The sequence below is a fragment of the Sciurus vulgaris genome (genome assembly GCF_902686455.1).
Source record: "Sciurus vulgaris genome assembly, chromosome: 3".
Taxonomy (NCBI): Eukaryota; Metazoa; Chordata; class Mammalia; order Rodentia; family Sciuridae; genus Sciurus; species Sciurus vulgaris.
The window spans coordinates 46,476,957-46,499,515 of NC_136463.1; the positions used below are offsets into that span (position 1 = coordinate 46,476,957).

Below are 22,559 nucleotides of genomic sequence, written 5' to 3' on the forward strand. Positions count from 1 at the left end.
AAAGGAAGAACTGGATAAGCAAGGGTAAAGAAAAAGGTCTGTTCCAGTAATTTTTAAAAAGTAAGAGTGCATTCAAGAAATCAAGAACTATGAGTTATAATAACTAGTTAATTACCTATGGACTGAATGATGTTTGATATTTGTATGCAAACATTTTAAACCATGTTTTGCCTAGTTTTAACTGTTCTTTTGTTTTATTTTGGCAGTGCTGAGATTGAACCTGAGGCCTTAACAAGTGCTTTACCAATGAGCCAAACCCCAGGCACAACTGTATGTTTGATATGAAACCTCTTTCCTGCCCTTTGCCCCCTTTACCTCTGCTAAGTGAATGGTGCTATACGTGGCCTAAGGAATCAGTACTATCTGGTAGAAACTCTCTTCCTTTACCCCATAATCTTCTCAGAGATATTTGGGCTGTCAAGGGCATTCATTCCCCATCATGTCTCCATAAATTATAAAACCCAAATGAAGAGAAGTGTGATTGGTTTCCTGAGTGATACATCTGGTCTTTCTTTGCATCTTAAAATACACTTAAGTTAGAATTTAAAAGCAATTACAAAAGTCTCTGACAATACATGTACAAAAAACATCTTTATTGACAATAGGCCAATAAGAGCAGATAATATAGTTTATAGGTAACCAAAACATTTAAAATGCAGATCAGTAAAACTTCCAAGATTTATGTGGAGTACAAACATGTAGTTAGGTTAAACATTAGGCATAGAAAGGACAAATACAAAATGGAAAGGGTCAGAGTTCCCAGTAAAAGAGCAAATTCCTTAACACTATTTAACTTAACTATTTAACTTAACTATTGCAATTAGGTTGTAAACTTGAGTGTCTGAAACTATCAGATAGCTCCTTGCTTAAGTGATATTCAGAAGGAATATCCATCTTTAAGATAAGTTGGAGAGCAGGACAGTCACAGTTCCTTACTGGTAAACAAAAGGTGGGGAGATACTCTCCTGATTGATGCTTAGTCACTTGAGGAAAATACAATTTAAAAGATATAAACATTATATATTTAGAGAGAAAGAGAGCATGCGACTTCAGAGTACTCAACACATGAGCAAGGAGGTGGGAGAGGGCAGGAGTAGGGGGCTGTCTATAGGTTATGTGCTAGGTCCTATATATGCACTTTCATTTAACCTTCGTGACAATTTTGTGAGGAAGAGATGACTTACTCCCACTTTACAGATAAACTGAAACCCAGATTAAGTAGTTTTTTCAGGGTCACATAATTATTTACTGGGAGTGGCAGAAATCACACCCAGCTTTGAAAGGCCCATGTTGGTCTCTTCCATCAGTCAAATTTTGGTCTCCAAAATGAATTTCTTTTCACTCAAGCTTTTGGCACATTGAAAAAGCCTTAATAACTACAACTCTCTCCATAATATATAGTTGCAACTTAGTGATTAAGAATGTTTTCATGCATCATTTCCCATCTTCTGTCCCCCACCCCATTTTTTTCTCTCCCAATATTCTATTACCTTAAAAATAGTAATAGGACTATGGAGTTCCCAAGCAGTCCCTCAGGGTATTTATCTGCCTTGTTCTGCTTACCAGTCTAGCTTAAGAGGGTAACCACAATGGCTAGTCCCTGAGGAAGGGTATGTTCACCATCATTATAACTTTCCATTCCACTTGTTTCTCTGACTGGGTTTAATCCTTCTATTCCACCTCTTGACATGGATTCTCTAGGACAGGGGCCAGTTAACATTTTCTATAATGAGCCTAACAGTAAATGTTTTAGGGGGACATACAATCTGCTAAGGATTCAATATGCCCCTCCAAAATTCTTACATTGAAACCTAATCACCCATGTCATGGTATTACAAAGTAGGGCTTTTAGGAGGTGATTAGGTCACCCCAGTGGAGTCTTCTTGAAGGGGACCAGTGCACTTTTAAGGGGCTAAAGAGATCAAAGTTCTTCCCTCCTATCAGGTGAGGACACAGAGAAGGAGCCCTCTGTGAACCAGGAAGTAGCTCATCACTGAACCCAAATCTTCTGGTGCCTTGGTCTTGGAATTCTCAGTCTCCAGAACTGTTGAGAAATTTCTGTTTATAAGTTATCCAGTATATGGAATTGGATTATAGCAGCCTGAAGACACAACCTCTGTTGCAGCTATTCAATTCTGTGTTGCACAGAAAAGCAAAGACAGCATGTAACTGATGAGTGTGGCTGAGTTCCAACAAAATCCACAGAAAAAGCAGTGGGCCAGACATGGTCCAAGAGTCCATGCCGTGGTTTGCTACTGCCTGCTCTAAACCACTAATACTGATTAAGAGGATGAAAGATTTGAACTCCATTTCCTATATTTTATTGAGTCAGCTATTCTCACCCTGATCTCTGAACCCTAATCCTTTCCACCCACTTTGACCCTCTTCTGTGTGTTTCCATAATCTCTTCCTGAAGAGGCCTTTCATCCTTATTTCCTGTGATTCACATCACTGCTGGATTTATATACTCCAGCCTTCATGAGAGTGATCCCCATTATCATTAATTCTTTATACCTACCCCCTAATTTTCTTCAATCATAAAACTTAAGGATTAATGAGAGGAATAAGGTGGAGGGGGCAAATGTATGGAATGAAAGGTAAAGATTCAGAAGAAAAGATGGAATCTGTGATTATAATTTTTTCCTCTAGTTTTCATATAACAAAAATTGACATATGTATAGCATTTTACTAGATATTTATTTGTACTACTGATTTTGTTTTCAATTTTGTCACTGGTTTTTGGTCACCCATGCAACTTATGCTAATATGCCTCCGTGATTTTGTGCCTTGTCCACTTTCTTAAGGGGTCTGGGACAAAGACCAAGTGACATATGGAGAACAAGAACAACAACACGAAAAATGGCAACTTCTTCATGAAGGGCAGCTACTAACCCTTAAGTGAGTCACTTGAGGGCTGTCTCATAAGCTTTTTCCATACCCAACAGGAAAGTATGCCCTGGTGCCTCACAGTTGCTTCAGTTCTCTCCTTGACTGGAATCCTAAATAAAATAACACATTGAATCTATTGACTTTACAGATCCTTAATATCCTGCGGCTTTTTCTAAAAGTGACAAAGCACAGTTTGTAGAAAGCTGAATAATGTACAGAAATGAAGTCTCCCCTACTTTGACTATAAAACCAAGGATTCAATCAATGACAAGATGGACTTGACCAACAACTACAGTTAAGATTCTGACCCACTCTCTACTTCAGGGTAATTCTCAAGGAATTGGAAAATGAAGATCTCACAAAAGAAGAAAAACAAGTATTTAAATCTATGACCAACATAATCCATCTAAATGTAATTTACAACTTGCTGTAAATACATTTTATGTTAAAATTAGACAGTAACCTTCAAGGGGAAGGAAGTGAATCCTAAGTAACTTTCTACTCTTGGCCTTCATAGTTTCTATGGCTAATATAAAAGAAATGATACTCTGGAGAAAGAATATATATGTAGGAGTCTACTATGGATTCAGTGTAATCTGTCTTTCTGATGAGGATATGAAATTTCAGCCTAAGTTACAAAATAAGAATTTCAAAGCAAGAGACTACAACCAGCCTCTGGTATATGACTATGAAAAGCAGGGACTGGATTTCACAATGTTTATACTGCTTCCCTTTCCCAGGATTTCTTGAATTTCCACAAGTGAGTGTTTGGGAGGTTGGGAATTAAAATTTTGAGATCTCTGTTTAGAAGTTTTCATAATTACTTGATTAATGGACATTAAACTTTGCATCTATGGGTAGAATTATATATTAGGCAAGTGAAATTAGATGCCCATAGAATTGGCCCTCAAACACACATTATGGGTCCACCTAAACACTTAGGTGTTTAACACAGCAATAAAATGTACTTACATTTCTTCCCATTCAGCAAATTTCAGGGTTGCTCTTCTGTGTGAATTCTTTGATGTCTGAAGCGTGATGAACTGCACTTAAAGCTTTTCCCACATTCATTACATCTAAAGGGTTTCTCTCCAGTATGAGTTCTTTGGTGTTGAATAAGAGCTGATGAATGAATGAAGGCTTTTCCACATTCACTACATTTGTAGGGTTTCTTTCCAATATGAATTCTTTGATGTTTTGCAAAATTTGAGCTCCGGCTAAAGGTTTTCCCACATTCAAGACACTCATAGGGTTTTTCTCCAGTATGAATTCTCTGATGCTGAACAAGGTGTGTGCTCTGACTAAAAGTTTTCCCACATTCACTACACTCATATGGCTTCTCTCCAGTATGAACTCTCTGATGCTTAGTAAGCGATGAACAATGGCTAAAGGCTTTCCCACATTCTAGGCATCTATAGGGTTTCTCTCCAGTATGAGTTCTTTGATGTTTAATGAGTGCTGATGAATGAATAAAAGCTTTATCACATTCATTACATTCATAAGGTTTCACTCCAGTATGAATCAACTGATGCTGCACAAGATGTGTGCTTCGATTAAAACCTTTCCCACATTCACTGCATTCATAAGGTCTCTCTCCGATGTGAATTCTCTGGTGTATTGCAAGGGATGAGCTTTCTGTGAAGGTTTTCTTGCATTCACTACACTCAAAGAGAATTCTAGTATGAGTTCTCTGGTGTTTAGTTAAATTAGCTCTGTGGCTAAAAGATTTCCCACATTCATTACAAGTATAGGGTTTCTCTCCAGTATGGACTCTCTGGTGTCGAATAAGCACTGAATGGTAAGTGAAGAGTTCACCACAGTCATTACATTTATGAGGTTTTTTCTCTTTATAGGTTCTCTGCTTTTTCATTAAATTTGATTTCTGTTTCAATCTTTTCCCAAGTGAGTGAAAGGCATAAGATCCTTTGGGAACTCTGTCTTGAGTGACAAGGACAGATTTCTGACCAAAGGTTTTCCAATATATATCACGTTCATGATCTCCTTCTTTAGGAAGTGAATTCATATGGGTAAACATTTCTCGCAAGTGTTTCTCTTGTTTTCCTTGCTGACTTTCTAACCAATTTTCACATTCAAGAGCTGTATCCAAGTTGGAGTCATAGACACTACTTCTTGCCAGTCTCTCTATTATTGCAATCTGGTGTGAATCATCTTTGGAAAAATCTTGCACTGAAGTTGAATCTTTGTTCTCAGGTAAAGTCTTCATGTCTGAAAGACATTGGAAATGTAAATTTTCTTCGTTTTTTGTGCTCAACAAAAAGGCAGTTCTGTAATAGGTAAGAGTTAATGAAGGTGAAAAGCATGCCTTCAAGGATAGAGTGGATTTGATTTTTATTAGATGATTTGCAAAAGAGAAGGAAAGAGAGGGAAATAAATGCTCAGTGTATGCAGAGAAAACAAGTACACCCTATCCAGGAGAGTTAGAAGGTATGAAAGATGACCAGAATGTAGGAGGAGTGATGCAGATGAAGCAATACATCAGTAGATGAGCAGGCAATGATTACACTTGGATCAGTACTGGATCAGTAAAAAGTTTCCATTTTTTTTTTTTAATAGAATACCTATCGATATAATAAATATCTAGGTAATTATCCTGGTGAACAGTTGTAATTTCGAAGTTTTTAGTCTTGTAATCTACACATGTTCAGTTCTACTGTGCCCTTTTAATATTCTCAATCATGCTTTTGTGTTTCTAACCAAAAATCCAAAGATACAATGGCAAATATATGAGATGGTTGAACAAGGCTAATTAACACTGTAAAAGACCTGTTAACAATTCCAATACCTAATACAGAGAAATTAATGAATAAACTATAGGACATACAATGGAGTACTATGCAACTTTAAAAAAAATGAGAAAAATCTTTACTATGTTGCTACATGATCTCCAGCATATATTAAGTATTTTTTTTAAAAGCAAGTTGTAAAAGAACATCTATAGTTCGCTATTACTTTTTGTGTAGGACAAAGGGGAGGGAGATCCAAGTATATTATTTGATTTTATTTTCAAAAACCAAGGAAAGATTGGATGGAATGTAAATCTAATGACTAAATGAGAGACAGACCCAGAATTTCAAGGAATATCTGATCCTAGAGAAACTTTTCTCACAGTTTAAGGTATATACTAACCAAGCCAGAATTTCTGTAAAGAAGTGAGGATATTCACTCATCAGAAGTATTTAAGAATCTTAAGTTGTATGTTCAAAACAGAAAAAAAAAATGACAAAGAAGAAAAAGAAGTGCCTGATAGAAGACATCACCATAACCTACAGTAAGGAAAATTTAGTGTTGATCAGCTTATAAAAATTACATAGCTGGGGAGTAACACTGGATAAATTATAATGTTATATTGTATGCATATATGAATGTGTAATAAATCTCATTATTATATAAACTATAATGCACCAGTAAAAATCTGGAAAACAAAACAAAACCAAGGAAAGATAAATGAAAAACTAATAAAAATGGTTACCTTTAGGGAAAATATCAGAACAGAGGAGAGAGGGCAGATATAGGTGCTAAGTCTTTCTAAATATACCTAATATAAATATATTGGAATTGTTATAGCCAATGTAAACCATTTTAAAATGATATAATAATTTAAACAGTGATTCAAAAGAATAAATAGATCAGTGAAACAGAAGAGCAAGTTTAGAAATAAACTATATTCTTATATGTAACAATTAAAGATAACAGGAAGGTGATATTTCAGTGAACAAAATTTCCTTTTTCAAGAAAAGGTACCATGACAACTAAGAAAATTAAGTTAGATCTATCTTTTATTCCATATACCCAAATACATTCTACTCGTTTATCTATCTACTCATCTATCCATTTTATTCAATAAGTAACTACTGAATGTCTACCACATGCTAGGCTCTATGGCTGGGGAAAAACACACAGCTCTGATGCACACAGAAGGAGAGAAAATTTAACATAATCTTTGCAATAAATATCAAATGAGAAGCCATTGAAATATTTTAAGCAAAGGGATGGCATGATCCAATTTTGATTTTGAAAACGCTCTTACTGTGATATATAGAATGGAGTATCCGGAGGGGGATGGGCGTAAAGATGGAATCAGGGAGATTATCATAGTAATTTAGGCAAACAAAAAGAATATGGAAGGATATTAACAAGGAAGAAATATTTAGAATAATTAGGTAAATACAATGGTGAATTGGATAAGGGAGGGAGAGGGAAATGTAAGGACTTCATAGATTTCTGGCATGTATGATTTGGTAAGACAGTAAATTATCATTAAGACAATTATTGGAAAAGGATTTCGTTGGGAAAGGGGAATTGGGGCATATTTCAGATACATAGTTTTGAACACTTTGCACTGAGGAATCTTTGACATAATTAAACAGAGACATGAGCTAGTCACACAGGAGTTCTGAAAAGAGATCTAGGACAGAAATACAAATGTGGGACTTATCTGAATAGATGATAATTGGTGACGAGTGTGATGAGACTACCTAAAGTGAAAGTAGAGGCTGCGAACAGATGATAAGTCAGCCAAATCTGACCTCAGGCATATTGTTTGTCTTTCACCACTTATACAATTTTTTAAAATTATTTGCTAACATCTAAAAATAAGGGTATATCACAGAGAACCAGATTTTAGGTTTCTCTTGGGAAAAAAAATGGAAGCATACTGAAGAACAACGACATGTTCAAACAAGGGTTGGCAGCTATAGTTTGCTGCCTATTTTTCTAAATAAATTTTTATTGGAACAGTCATATCCACTCATTTATAAGACTGTTTTTTGTATCATTATGGCAGACTGAGTAGATACAGAGATACCATCTGTCCCATAAGATCTAACCATATACGACCTAGCCTTTTATATAAAAAGCTCACCAGTCCTTGAATTAGAACTAATGGAGTAATGGCTACTACTTTCAGTTGAGGCATGTGTTCCTCTAATTTACCATTCTGACCTTGCTTGCTTCGCTCAGCTATATTACCTCCTGGCCCATGTTAAACACTCAAATTTATGACTCTAGGAATACAAAATAAAAGGGAGATTAAAATCAAATCTTGAGCAATTCAAACATTAAATTGTTAACTTAAGATACACAGAAAAGCAAGAGATGATTCCAAGTAAATTAAGGATTTAAAAAACAAATACAGTAGGAAACACAGGCAAATATGTATGTAATCTTGGGGTGAGAAAGGACTTTTAAAGGCATACTCAAAAGGCAGAAAATAAAAAAAATACAAACTATTAAATTTGTTCATCAAAAAGCACTGCAAAACAAAGGAAAAATCTGGAAAAATATCTGCAACATAACAAAGGGTGAATATATGCATTCTCAAAGATCACTAAGAAAAGAGCAGTATTTCTCCCCAGAAAAGAAGAGTGGTAAGTAGACAAGTCACAAAGATGGAAAGGCTTACAAGGAGAAATAGACAGATATCCACAATCACAGGGAAAGATTTTTTAAACTCCTTCAGTATTCAAAAGAATATATTTTTTAAAAAGAATATTCAGGAAGGATTTTATAAGATATAATATGTTCATGTGTGCATTCTGGAAGAATTTTCTTTATGATCTATAACATATATGTATATATAAACTTTTTTTCTTTAGAAAAATTCTTCCTAAGTGTTTTTAAAAAATGTTTTTATTATTATTTTTTAACGGTATGGTGTTAGAGCATAGACAGACAAGTAAACCAGAGAGCTCAGAAATAAATCCAGGTACAAATGCAAGTATATAGGGGAATTGGGTTTACTACAAAAACATCAATTCAAATCTATGATGAAAGATAATTTAATAAATGATCTTGGATTATGGACTGTAAGCTTGGAAAAAGAAAAAAATTGTTCCCTATTTCATATCATATACAAAAATATCTTTAAAACAAAATTTGAACATTTTAGAATAAGATAATCTTTCTAACATTGGAATAAGAAAGACAACTTCCAAAAATTAAACTATAAAAAAATCAATAAATCTGACCTTAAAATTTAAAAAATTCAATATGCTTAATAAAATAAAATAGCCAAGACTGGAAGAACCTTTCTTTTTTCACTGTCATACATTAGAATCTAAAATAAATAACTCAAAGAGAAAGATGTTGAACAGTTCAATTTTTAAAAAATGAACAAAGGATATTAATAAGCAATTCACAAAAAAGGAAACATGAAGAGCCAATAAACAAAAAATGCTCAAACTCTTATTTATCACTCAGAGAAATGAAAATTTAAAAACACAAAATAGCATTTTGGATCCACCAGGCTGTAAAAAATTAAGTCTGATAACATCAACTATAGGCTAAGGTGGGTATGGAACCCAGACAATTCCTAATAAAACTAACATGTAATTATTCTTCCAGTTGTTTACCTTAACGCCAACTCTGAAGATGAACATGTATCAATAAACAGAAGCCTGCAATTCTGTTACTAGTGGCAAAACAGTAAAATTAAACTGTTCACATATTCAAACTAAGGACATAATCCATATTAGTTAAAATTTAAAAAAAAACATGATTCATCAGTTAACATAGGTTAAACAACAAAATACAATGTATACATACACACTGGTAAACACTGGAATAATTCACATCAATTTTGAGATAGAGTAATTCTACAGAAATAATGAAAGGACTTTAAATCTCTAATATGTTTTACTTCTTAAAAAATAAAAAAAATCACATACACACGAATGTCTAAAATGAAGACAGATAGTATTAAGTGTTGGTAAGTATATGGAGCAATTAGAACTCACATCTTCTACTTGTAGGAATATAATGGGTATGTTAACTTTGTAAACTTTGGTGATATTTACCAAAAATAAACATGCACCTAATCTATGACTCAACAATTTTACCTACATGTATATATCCAACAAAGGCATGTATCTGTTCATAAAAAGACACATGAAAGAATGTACATAACAGCAATATTCATATAACCCAAAACTGGAAGCTATCAAAATGCCAATCTTTAAGAGAATAAATAAATAAATAAATTGGATACTGACATAATGAAAGACCATATGATAATGAGAATGAATGAACTACAACAACAGGTCACAACATGGACATATCTCACAGTTAATGGTTCAGTGAAGGAAGTTAGACACAAGAATATATACAAAGTGATTCCATTCATATAAAGTTCAAGAACATCAAAACTAACCAATGATATTACAAGTTAGGATGAGTTTATCCCTGGGAGGAGGGAGGTGACTAAAAAAGGGCACAGGGGTACTTCAAGAGGTACTGGTAAAGCTGTTTCCTTGATATGGGCAGTAGTTACATGAATGCATCTGGTCTGTGAAAATTCATAGCATTTGGGCTGGGGAGATAGCTCACTTGGTAAAGTGCTTGCCTTGCAAGCATAAGGCCATGGGTTCGATTCCCAGCACCACAAAAAAAAAAAAAAAAAAAAAAAAAAAAAAAAAAAAAAAAAAAAAAAAAAAATCATAGCATTTATAGTATTGATGCTTTTATGTATTTTATATATTTTATATATTTGACCAAAAAAAGCCAACAACAAAAGAAAGAAAAGAAAGAAGAAAGAAGCACATGAAGTAAAATATTAGCATGTATATTTAATATTGGTGATGAATACATGTTATTTTATTTTCTGGACTTCTGTGTGTACTTAAAATGCTTTAGAATTTAAAATAAAATACTGAAAATAAAAACGCATAGGTACTTCTAATATTCTTTCTTAAGCATTAAAAAATGCCACTTATTTACTGTTCTGCTGAATATTTCTGAAGATTCCCAATTATGAGACTCACCTGAATAGCTGGTTTTGGGAATTTTTCTCTCAAGTTTTAATGGTTCTTTTCCACTGTCCAGATTATAATTCTCAGGTTTGGAAACTGGAAGCCCTATTAATTAAAAAAAAAAAAAAAGGAGAAATAAATGAGGAAATGGAACTTAGCTTTTTGTGATGGGCCTAAAAATTTACACTGCAGTATAGTCGCAGCCCCATAATCTACAAAGACAAAATGTTATAAGATCCAGAATAAGGGAGATGGGCCTCTAAATGGAGTTAAAAATAAATGCAGTATGAGTTTAGGCCTGGTAGAAAGTTAAACTGGGTTTGTCTCTTAATTTCTTTATTGTACAAAAAATTTTACTCTATGTATGCATAATCTGCCAAAATACATTCTACTGTCATGTATAACTAAAAAGAACAACTTAAATAAATAAAAGAAATCTAGAGCAATCTTGCAGATTAGTTCTTACTAATGGGAAGATTGGGGAAAAACTTGGGACTTCAGAGGCACCACAAAATTGTGACTGAGGTCACTAGAGTTCATTTGTTTTTGTTTTTTTATTTTTATTTTTTTAAAATTTTTACAGACTGCATTTTGATTCATTGTGCACAAATTGGGTACAACTTTTTGCTTCTATGATTGTGCACAATGTAGATTCATTCATTTGCGTAATCATACATGTACATAGGGTAATGTCTATCTCATTCTACCATCTTTCATACCCCCGCCGCCTCCTCCCTCTCATTTCCCTCTATGCTCTCTAAAGTTCCTCCATTCTTTTCTCACCCCCCAACCCCCATTATATATCATCATCCACTTATCAGGGAAAACATTTGGCCTTTGGTTTTTTGGGGGGTCACTGGAGTTTTTGTCTGCTAATATTTTTCCTTTCCTCCTTTTCTGGTTATTAGAAGTTGCTTTCATTGAGGATTTGTTACATGAGGTTTGGGAAGGGCTACTATCTTTCCACCCCTCACAAAAACATGCATTTTCTTTTTTGCTCGGTTCTCTAACTGAAGAACAATGTAATCCTAGAGTTGCCAGTGGCCATCTCTGCCACACAGAGAGATCCTAAAAATAAAGCTAATATAAAGATTAAGAATAAATAAATAAGGGCTGGGGATATAGCTCAGTTCGTAGAGCTTGCCCGTCAAGCACAAGGCCCTGGGTTCAATCCCCAGCACTGCCAAAAAAATAAATAAATAAAAGAATAAATAAATAAAATTCCTGATGACATATTTGATTTCCTGAATCAAGATTTCTCCTGTTTTAAAGCTAGTTTGAATTAGGCTGTCACTTGAATCCTGGTACACAATAGTCATAGACATTTCACCAAGATCCTAGAACAGAAATAGAGTTTTCTTAGTTGGAGTTACGGTTCAGTTGTAGAGTGTATTCTTAGCAGGGTCAAGGTCCCAGCTTCAATTCCCAGCAAAACAAACAAACAGAAACAAAAAAACAACAAAAATCTCTAGAAACAGATTTTTCTCTAATTTCCAAAGAATTAATACTCCATGATTTCTGAATGCAAAAATGAGTGCAAAAATGAAGTTATTTCATTTTTAATGAAATAATGATATCCACATAAGCAGATTTCAGAGTCATGAAGATTCTTACAAAGTGAGACCAAGTTCCTATAGTTCTCCAGCATCACATTCCTTTGTGTAGGATCCAGCTTCCCCCACTCCTCTGGAGTAAAGTCCATGGCCACGTCCTTGAATGTCACTCTTTCCTAAGACACAAAACATACCTGTGTTTACCATCTTTCACTTGATAGCCTGCCTTTTATCCCCCAGTTTCAGCTGGAATTGAAGCAAAGGCCTGAGATAACATTCAAAAAGGGAAGTGACAAAAGTATTCTAACAATTTGGAATCTGAACATTCTATGTATAGTCAGTGAATATCAACTGGGTGCCAGGCACACTGTGCTGGTCTCAACATGAGAACCAAATGAAATAAGATCATGGATTCTCCTTTGAGAGATTACAATTTTTCTGGAGAATGAAATATTGACAATGAGTTAACAATATTGTTTGGCAAAGTAAACAAAATATAGGTAGAGGAAAAAAGAAAACAGGTCTATACAATTCCCCTGTGATTCCCTAATAAAGACTTGAAGAATCAACCTTCAGAAGATGAACTGCAATACAGAATTTGCAAACAGAAGCCATGTTGTCAAAACACTGGCAGTGAGCACCAAAACCCATTAAACATAAGTAATTCAAGGTAAAAGGTATTAAATTGGAAAAATGACTGCAACAAACTGATTGAGATTTAACTCACACAGGTTTATGTGTAAAATACCATTCAGATTTTGTTTCTATAACACAAAAGATACAAGAATTATAAGGAGATAGAAATGTATCAGTATTGAACATGCCCTTTAAGTAAAGTCATAGGGAAAGGGAATAATAGTCTAAGGCTACTGAAACAAACATATATAAACAAACTTCGGAAAATAATATTCTACAGTTGGTGTAATAGTACAGAAAATGCCTTCTCTTTAAACAATCATGAAGCATTTGCAAACACTAACAAATAATAATGAAATAATGTAGAACCCAATGCCAAATGGTTAAAACTGTACTCAGAGGAAATTTCAGAGCTTTAAACACTTTCATTTCATTTAAAAAAATAATGTAAATAAATAAAAGCATACAAATCAAGTTAAATAATAACAACAACAAATTAAGGATAATGGAAAGCACTGTAGGAAAGAACAGAAAAACAAGACAGATGGGAAATCTGAAGGTCAGCAGGTACAGTATGAAACCATTGTTAATGTCCTAATTTTAGAAAAAGAATAATACAAAGTAAAAATGTTAATTTCTAGAGAACCTGGACAAGATCTCTTTGTAATCTTTGTAACATTTCTTATGTCTATAGTTTTTCCAAAATAAAGTTTACAAAATGGAAATAATCTGAGATTTAAGAAATAAAAGCCATGTGCAAGCCTACAATCTCAGCAACTTGGGAGGCTGAGGCAAGAGGAACACAAGTTCAAAGTCAGCCTCAATAACTTAACAAGGCACTGAGCAACTTATTGAGACCCTAGATCTAAATAAAAAGGGCTGGGGATGTGGCTCAGTGGTTAAGTGCCCTGGAACGAACGAACAATCAATCAATCAATCAATCAATCAATCAGACTTTGAAAAGAAAATGTAAAAATCACTAAGCAGTCACTAAATGGAAAAGATGTTATGAAGAAAAAAGACCTTGATCCCAGACTCTGCACATACATGGTTAAATCAACACTCAGGGGCCTATGGTTGTTATAAGGAAGGAAAATCAGAAAAACAAAAAATACAAACAATTGTACAAAAGGTAGGAAAATATACAAAAAACAAAGAAAGCATAGGAAACAGAATTATAAACATCACTGGCAAGAAAAATTTGAAACATATATGCTAATGCTAAATGTGAATGTAAATTTCCATAAAACAGTTTCTAAAAGTCACATCCCACTTAAGAACCCAAACAAAATATTATCCCAAGGATGGGGATTGGCAGGAAAACAAAATACAGTTAAACCACATGTCTAAATATAGTAGTACAAGCTCAATAAAAATATGCAAAATATACATTGGACCGTATCCTCTATAGGAAGAGGTGAGGGACTAAATTTGGGGAGGGAAGTAATAATATCTTTGTATTTCTATATTCTGTGATATTTGCCTTGTTAAATGAGCAAGAATTAAAAAATAATATTTTAAAATCTAATAAAAATATCCAGGGCTGGGGAGATAGCTCAGCTGGTAGAGTGCTTGCCTTGCAAGCACAAGGCCATGAGTTCGATTCCCGGTACCAAAAAAAAAAAAAAAAAAAATCCAATATTGTTTATTAACATCAAAAAAAAAATCAAAATCTAATGAAACACAAAATAACAGTTTCATTTTTAATTTCCATAAAAGATTCAATCACCCTGATGCTGTAACAGTCTTGAATCTAATATCAAAGTATTAAAACATATAAAGCATTCACCCTTCTTTTGGTACCTATACACTGATTTTCCTCCCAAAGGCCATTTTTTAGCCTCTCTAGTTCTGATTTCATTTTGCAGTCATGGTTAGAATGTGTTTATATATACAGATATAAATATATTCCACAGAGAATTTACACTTAGACAAGGCCAATAATGATCCAGGAAAGGGCCTAATCTGTTAGAATTCATCCTAGTACATGTGCTGGAATGAGTGGGAGAGAAGCTGCCATTTTTCCCTGAACTTCAAAACAGGAATATGGAAACCTAAACTCATCTGAGGCTAGCAGTAGAAGAAAAGCCTGCTTGACAGCAAATCAAAAGGTCAGTGAAATGGGCAGAATAGGTTTTAATCTTACTGCTTGAGCCTCTATTTAGCCAGACCTGGAGTTTTCAGTTATATCAGTCAATAAATACTTTTTCGGGGGAACAGGGTACCAGGGATTGAACTCAGGGGCACTCAACCACTGAGCCACATCCCCAGCCCTATTTTGTATTTTATTTATAGAAGGGTCTCACTGAGTTGCTTAGCACCTCGCCATTACTGAGGCTGGCTTTGAACTTGCCATCCTCCTGCCTGAGATTCCCCAGCTGCTAGGATTACAGGTGTAATCACCACAGTGCCCAGCAATAAATACTTCTTTTTGCATAAGCCTGTTTGAGTTTCATCACATGCAATTTTAAACTTCTTGACTAGAAAAGTCTCCAAGACTCATGTAAGGCAACTGAGAAACCAATGAACACAGACTCATGTAAAGGGAACTGAGAAGCAAATGAACACAGGCAAGTATATAAAGGAACCTGAGAGGTCACTTTTATAAACACTAACAATATGTATTTGTATTTATATCTTGGATTACAGTAGTAACGAGGAAGGCTGATTAAGGAATCATAGTATGTTGTACACATCATAGAGTTCTTTTTTTCTATCAAATTTCCTTAAATAAAAATTGAAAGCTCAAAGACAAACCACATAAATTAAAAAATCTGTAATATCTGCCATAGCTGCTCTTGCACAGGGCAGGGGTGGCAATGATATAAATGTAAGTTGCAGAAATAATTCTCCAGCATTTGCCTCCTTGGAGATCTAGACTGGAGTCTAATGGTAAGTTTACCCTTCCTAGGCTTTCCTTTTATAGCATTAATTTGAACTATTGGAGTATTAATTACCTTCTAATCACTTTATAATTTAAGGTGTTTTCTTAAACTCCTACATACAGTATCACACTTATTTTTACTCTAGAGAAAAATGTAAGTTGTAAGGAGCATTTACCACATTATCTTTAAAATACTTTCCCACATTACCAAGCACAGAAAATGGTAGGCCAAAGAAGGGAAATGTTGCTTACCTGCCTGTAGAGGGACAACAAAAACTAGATGGAGAAGTGAGGCACTACGAAAAAGTAGAAAAATTTTCCTACTGAATTCATTAGCTTCTTAGAATTAGAACTCAGCACTCTAGATGGGCTCTAGTAAATAAAGAAACTCCTATCAAAAAGAAGGAAGTACACCTGTACTCTGAGATATAACATGGGATTTCAATCATCAGTAGACTCACACTCACCTGTGATCTGGCTGTGAGGCGCATAGCTGCCACTTCTTCATTTTCTGTGTTCTTCTCCTGGCAGAGGGGGAAGTCCTGGGAAGACACAGCTAAGGGAAAGAAAGCAGTAATGATGGGGACTGAGATGCCAGTGAGACTTACAAATCTAAAAATCCCTCTATCACACGAAATGTACCCTTACTACCATGGAGACTGAAAGGACCCCAAACAACCTATTGCCTCCCAGAACTATGGAAAATGTTGCTACACCAGGCTTAAATTCATTTGCTATAATTGTATTGCATTTTGGAAAGTGGTCCTCTCTGATCTTGAAATTAGATTAAGTCAGTGAATTTCCCAGTTCAATCTACACAAAATTAGTATCAGAGAAAGAGTTTCAATGGTTCTCAAAAACTACTCCAAAAGCTTATTTAAAATGTAGATTGCTGGACCTCACTTCAATAATTATCACTGATTGAATATGGAGTGTACTCTAAAAACCTATCAAGCATGGGGTAGGAACTTTGGTGGGGATTCTGATGCTAGAGGTCACAGAATAAACTACTGGTCTAGTAGTACTGAAAGTCAGTTGATGACTTCCAGTTCTGTTTTGCATGTTAAACACCACCACCACTAAAACAAACAAAGCATCAAACCTGCACAGAATTGAAATCACAGGTAACTGTATGGATAAAGTGGGACAACAGATGTGGAGAAATTTTTGTCAATCACAAAGCTGAATTCTCAGATCCACTAATGGGGACTAGAATGGGAAATCATCTGAAAGGAAGAGCAAGTGAGAAAAGTGGTTGTGGCTGTGCTCACATCTCAGATTAACATTTTCACTCCTATTTGGGGGGTTGCTTGGAAGGGTCCGTTATGCACCAGGTTGCAATGGAAAGGACAGGGGATGATCCCACACCAAACCCTCTACACCCAAAAAGTCCATTCATCCCCCAAGACAATGGAGACAGTCATCTCTGCTAAATGTCACCTATCCAACGGAACCCTTTTCCCTCCAAAAGGAAGGATTCCACCCTTCCTCCACAGAAGTTCAACACTTGAGCAATTCTACCTTTTTTCTCAGGCATTCCGGCCAAATCTGTCTCCATGATCACCACCTCCTCCATGTCCTGAAGATTTTGCTCTTCACCCAAGTCACGCCTCTATGGACAGAGCAGTTAGAAGTCCGGGGAGCCTAGGAGTGTTCCTTTCTGTCTTTCCTCAGGGGACTCTGAGGAAAGGTCTCAAGTCAGGTCAGGTCGGGTTTCTTTCTTACGGTGGAGCCTGCCTCGGTCCTACGGAGCGGGAGCCTGGAAACCCGAGGACAGCATCCCTGAGGGTGGGTCCTCAAATACCCGTCCCTGCGTTGGGAGCGATCCCGGGGGACACGGAACGTCTGAAGAGATGGCGCTGGAGCTGCCGCCGCGGCACGGCAGCGCAGGCAAATCCCGCGGCGCTCCGGGCACTCGCCGAGGACCCGCGACTGCCCCGCGTGCCCCGTTGGGCTCCGCGCTGCCTGCCCGTCGCGCTCGCACCCGGGTTCAGTGGGTAGGATTCAGGCCAGAGCGTGAGGGGATGAGGCTCAAGGTCTGCCCTCCAAACTCCTTTCTCAAAGGAGCACTCCGGCCCCGACTACGCACAGAATGACCCCTGGGACCACCTCCCAGGCAGAACGCAGAGGGGCGGCATCGGTAAAACCAGCTCACCTCCCATCCTGGGCCTGACAAAGGCTACGAACTTCTCGGGCCAGCTCGGAGTCGCGCATGCGTAGGAAGCCGCGGGGCAACGCCGACCAGCCCCTTCCACCCGGAACTACGATTCCCAGAAGGCCTTGCGCGCCGTCAGGCTCGTTTCTCGGCAGGTGGGAGCACGTGTGGCGGGACTGGTAGAATCAGAGATCCAGAGAGCTCCTTCCCTGCTGCTAGAATGCCGAGCAGCATCTCTTGTGTCTGATCGCTCACCCAGGGAGGCTGGAATCTCCACAAACGCTGACCTGAATGGCTGGTCTTTTTCGCGCCTTGTCTACACATGTGCCGAACAGCACAATGTTTAGAACTGCAGAGTTCAACGCAAAATTACTCTATTTTAAAGTATATTAGAGTGTATGACCTTTATCCATGTTTTTGTCCTCCCCAAACTCATCCTTTCCATTCAAACAGTATTAAAGGTGTGTTTTTAGGAGCAGTAGGTTCATGGTTACACATTCATTCCAATGTTCTTGTATCCGTAGACGATCTTGCTTTCCTAAAAATTCCTGTATTATGTAAGATGAGTTGAAAAAATTGAACCAGTTTTAATAAATTTGAGAAATAGGTTATTTGAAGCACCCCTCCATTTATATATATTATATATATGTATATACATATATATATATATATATATACATACATACATAATGATTTAAATTTATCAAAAAAAGAAGTTGTTCTCCCAAAGGAACGTGGCTGAGTCCAATTCTGTTATGGGACTAACCTACTCACCTCAAACTCATCTTGTCTACACTACTTCTCTTCTCACTGAATAATGTTACTGCCATTTGGTCATTTGCATAAGTCAGAAGAACAATATTCTCAAACCTTTGCTCTCACTGTCTAGTTATCACTAAGGCTTATATATTTCTTTACTCTCCAATTGTTCCACCTCTTTGTTCCCACTAGCTTTATTTTAGTTCTGGCTGTCACTGATTCACCAGGATTACAGTCACAGTCTCCTAACTGGGTTCCTGAACTCATGTTTTCTCTTCTATCAATCTATTCTCCACAATTTCTGGCTAGTAGTAGTCATTCTACATCAAGAAAATGATATTACTTTGCTGCTTAAAACCTGCAGTAGCTTGCACAAATTTTGGGGCAAAATGATTTTCAGTTCCCACAAGAAAGGATATGTAACTTCCATTATCTGAGCCTCCTGGTAGTCACACCCTTGCACAAACCCCTCCTTTTGAGCATAAGTAGTACCGTGACTTACTTTTTACTGATAAAATACAACACAGGTGATATATGCTTGTCTTGCAAGCAGAATCCTTTTGATGACTTTGATGAAGAAACTAGTGATATTTGGGAGAACACATGACAGGGAACTGAGGATGGCCTCTAACCAACAACCAGCAAGAACCTAAGGCCCTCAATCCCACAACCTGCAAGGAACTGAACCCTTTCAACAACCCCATTGTGCTTGGAAAGGGATCATTCTCTATTGTCTACCTATGAGAACTTGGTCCTGTTTGACACCTTGATAGCAGGCTGCTGAGGACCTCCTCCCTCCGCCCGCCCTGCCCCACCCCCCCCAAAAAAAAAACCTGTGCCCAGACCCTTCCCTACGGGAGCTGTGAGAACAATAAATGTGTGTTTTTCTGAGTCATCAGGTATAGAGTAATATTGTTTTATAGTGAAAGATTATTAGTATTTTAATAAGAGCTCTAACAACATAAATAAGGGATAACTCATTGCTCCCCCATATATACATACAACTCATCTATGGTTTGTCTTTCCTGGTGAGTTGAAGGAAATGTAAGAAATACCTGGAGTGAATGCAAAGCTAGCATATGAGATCAAGGAACTTATACTGTTCTTTAGAAGAAGGAAGGGATAAAAAGTTGAAAATATAAAAAGAATATTGGCAATATGGAGACAGACTAAATTGTATATTTAGAATCCTAGAAAAGAGGTGAAGAAAACATTTTTTAAAACAATAACCAAGAATTATAGAGAAATAAAGAGAAGTTAGTGACCTTTAGATCAAAATGCTCATTGAGAGTTGAACAAGAAAATTATGAAAAGCATCAAACATTGTAGTGAGCTCTAACAACATAAATAAAGAGTAAATTCTAGATGGCGGCGCTGGGGGAACCTGTACATCTGGAGAGGGAGCAATTGAATTGTTGGAAAAACTACAAAGGAGTGAAGAGGTACCACCACAGAAACTTAAGGCTTTACAAAGAGTCCTTCAGAATGCGTTCTGCAATGCTGTAAAAGAGGTATATGAACATGTCTATGAGCCTGTGGATATTAGTAGCAGTCCTGAAGTGAGAGCTAAAGCAACTACAAAGGCTACTGTCGCTGCATTAGCTGCCAGTGAAAGACATTCTCATTCTCGAGATGTTGAGCTACCCCATACAGAAGAGGGTCTTGGGTTCAATATTATGGGAGGCAAAGAACAAAACTCTCCATTCTATGTATCTTGAATAATTCCAGGTGGAATAGCTGATAGGCATGGGGACCTCAAATGAGTAGATCAACTCCTTTCTGTTAATGGAGTGAGCATTGAGGAGAACATCATGAAAAAGCTGTAGAACTGCTGAAAGCAGCCCAAGGAAAAGTTAAATTAGTAATACAGTATATACCCAAAGTCTTAGAAGAAATGGAGTCACACTTTGAAAAAATGAGATCTGCAAAATGTAGGTAACAGACCTAATACATTTAAAACTTTATATTTCATTTTGCTTTTTAGCTAGAGAAGTTTTACTTGTGACCTACTGATGGCCACAATGCCAATGATTGTTAAAAAAAAAAAAAAAAAAAAATACAAACTTCCCGTGAAACCCTCCTTGCCATTTTATAAATGCCTATTTTAACATCATTTATGGTTCTAGAGATGCATACACTTTTTTCTGACAAGAAAAAATAAAAGATGTTGAGGGAAATTCTGTCCTGCTGTTTTTACAGACCTTTTTCAAATGCACATTTTGTCATAAAGTTGTTATAGATTTTTAAAAATGCTTTTTTAATATTAAAATGTACTTTTACATTCTTAATCTTTTTTTAGGAAGAATGTTTTCTTCATTTGGCTACTTATTTAAAATTAACAGTTTTCCAACTCTTTTTTTGCTTACTATATTTTTTTAACCTCTAAAATTCCTTTACAGATTTCCAAGAAATTAAATATGGCAGTCTCACTTATAATTCATTACACTGTCATTGTTAACATCATTGCTGCATTTTGTACTTTGAACATACACATAATATATATAATTAATGATAAATAATAACAGCATATTGGAAGTTTTTTACTTTTATTTGAACATGTATAATGGGTATTCATTTATACTGATTTATAAAAGTGAGTTTTTAAACACTGAAACAATCATTGCTAAAATATGTTTTTCATAATATTTGAGCAGTGAGGCAAGAGGATGTAATTTGACTATTAGCATTAATGATTATATTCCTTTCTATTTATATTCAACAGTATATCAAAAAGTATAAATGCGAACCAGGTTCAGATTTCATCTTGCAAATTTTTTAAGGCTATTCATTTTTATTTAAATACATTGCTCATGGTTTGGTCTTTCCATGCCTAGAGATGAGCCAGTTAGTTTGTGGTAGGAAATAGCAGAAACAAACAAGAAAAAGTAATACCTTTAACTTCACTAGTCTTGAGTTATACATCTTACTAGATTAAAGAATCAATGTTAAATAGGAAAAAGAGGATATGGTTAAGATCCATAAAAACTGTGAGGTGATTTAATAAGAATCTGTAGATTGTCAAAATGAGTAGGAACTCATTCATATTAAAATGGTTGGATTTAGAGATGTAATCTTTGTTTACTATTCAAATACAGTGGGAATTTTGAAAGTTACTTTATGTCATTTGTCCACTGGATGTCACTATTTTACTAAATGGCAGTTATTAGTATATGATTGTGACTGAAGTCTGCATAAAAGCTGAATTTTAAGAGTTCATTTTCAGTCACAACTCATAGGAACATTTGTACTTTTTAAAAATTGTGAATGACATGCTATAAGGAAAAAAATAAGAATTTGGCATAATTATCCATACAGTATAAAAAAAAGTGGGCATTGTAATATTCCTTCAAGGAAGAACCGAAATGTGTATACCCCTTTCTGCATGTTTGTGAACACTGTGATTCTTAAAAGACTATTCCAGTTTCCAGTGATTTTTTTCAGAATATAAGTCAATCAATTTAGGTATTGAACACTGGACTGCATGGTTGAATGTGTCATTAGTCCACTACAAAACATGCTTGCTATTGATTGGATCATGTTGTTAAATTGTATATTTTCAAAATTAAATGTGTGTTTTTAAAATGTTGGGACCAAAGTAGTATAGAATTATGAACTTAATTTAATTGTAGATTTATTAAAGGCATTTGTTGCAGAGCTTTATATATTAAAGAGAAATATTTGTGCATATAAAAACAGTAATATTATTGTTATGCTTGTATTCTTGTATTACAGTATAAAAAAACCCCGAAGAAATCTTATTTTAAAATAGCTACAGCAACAGTAACTTTAGGATATATCAGCATTTCCTTATAAATTATAGCTTCCTGGTTCAATGCCTCAGCTGTTTCAGAACTTTCAGCCAAGTTAAGTGTCTTTTGGTATTGAAATTCAGTAAATTAAATAAGCTGGGGTATTTG

The 22,559-nt window shown here is 35.6% G+C and overlaps 1 protein-coding gene and 1 pseudogene across 2 annotated transcripts; one reads left to right on the forward strand and one right to left on the reverse strand.

The window, feature by feature from the left end:
• Positions 1–967: 967 nt before the first annotated feature.
• Positions 968–17,958, reverse strand: ZNF286A (zinc finger protein 286A). Its single transcript, XM_079131698.1, has 7 exons — positions 17,884–17,958; positions 17,250–17,487; positions 16,196–16,284; positions 12,270–12,384; positions 10,668–10,760; positions 3,862–5,115; positions 968–2,999 (listed from the first exon to the last, which is right to left on the reverse strand). The coding sequence occupies exons 2-6, from the start codon at positions 17,302–17,304 to the stop codon at positions 3,884–3,886; spliced, it is 1,584 nt and encodes a 527-aa protein (XP_078987824.1). The 5' UTR covers positions 17,305–17,487; positions 17,884–17,958; the 3' UTR covers positions 968–2,999; positions 3,862–3,883.
• A 2,049-nt stretch (positions 17,959–20,007) lies between these two features.
• On the forward strand, positions 20,008–21,106 carry LOC306656289 (protein lin-7 homolog C-like; annotated as a pseudogene). Its single transcript has one exon. The product of its transcript is annotated as a protein lin-7 homolog C-like (transcript).
• Positions 21,107–22,559: the final 1,453 nt, after the last annotated feature.

What these genes read in the sequence shown, in the direction of transcription:
- ZNF286A (XM_079131698.1), bottom strand. Translation starts at nt 17,304, where the DNA reads ATGGAGGAGGTGGTGATCATGGAGACAGATTTGGCCGGAATGCCTGAG. An exon ending in GCCTCACAGCCAGATCACAG is followed by an intron (nt 12,385 to 16,195) that starts GTGAGTGTGAGT and finishes TTTGTGTCTTAG; the next exon opens with GAAAGAGTGACATTCAAGGA. An exon ending in TCCCAAAACCAGCTATTCAG is followed by an intron (nt 5,116 to 10,667) that starts GTGAGTCTCATA and finishes AATGTCTTTCAG; the next exon opens with ACATGAAGACTTTACCTGAG.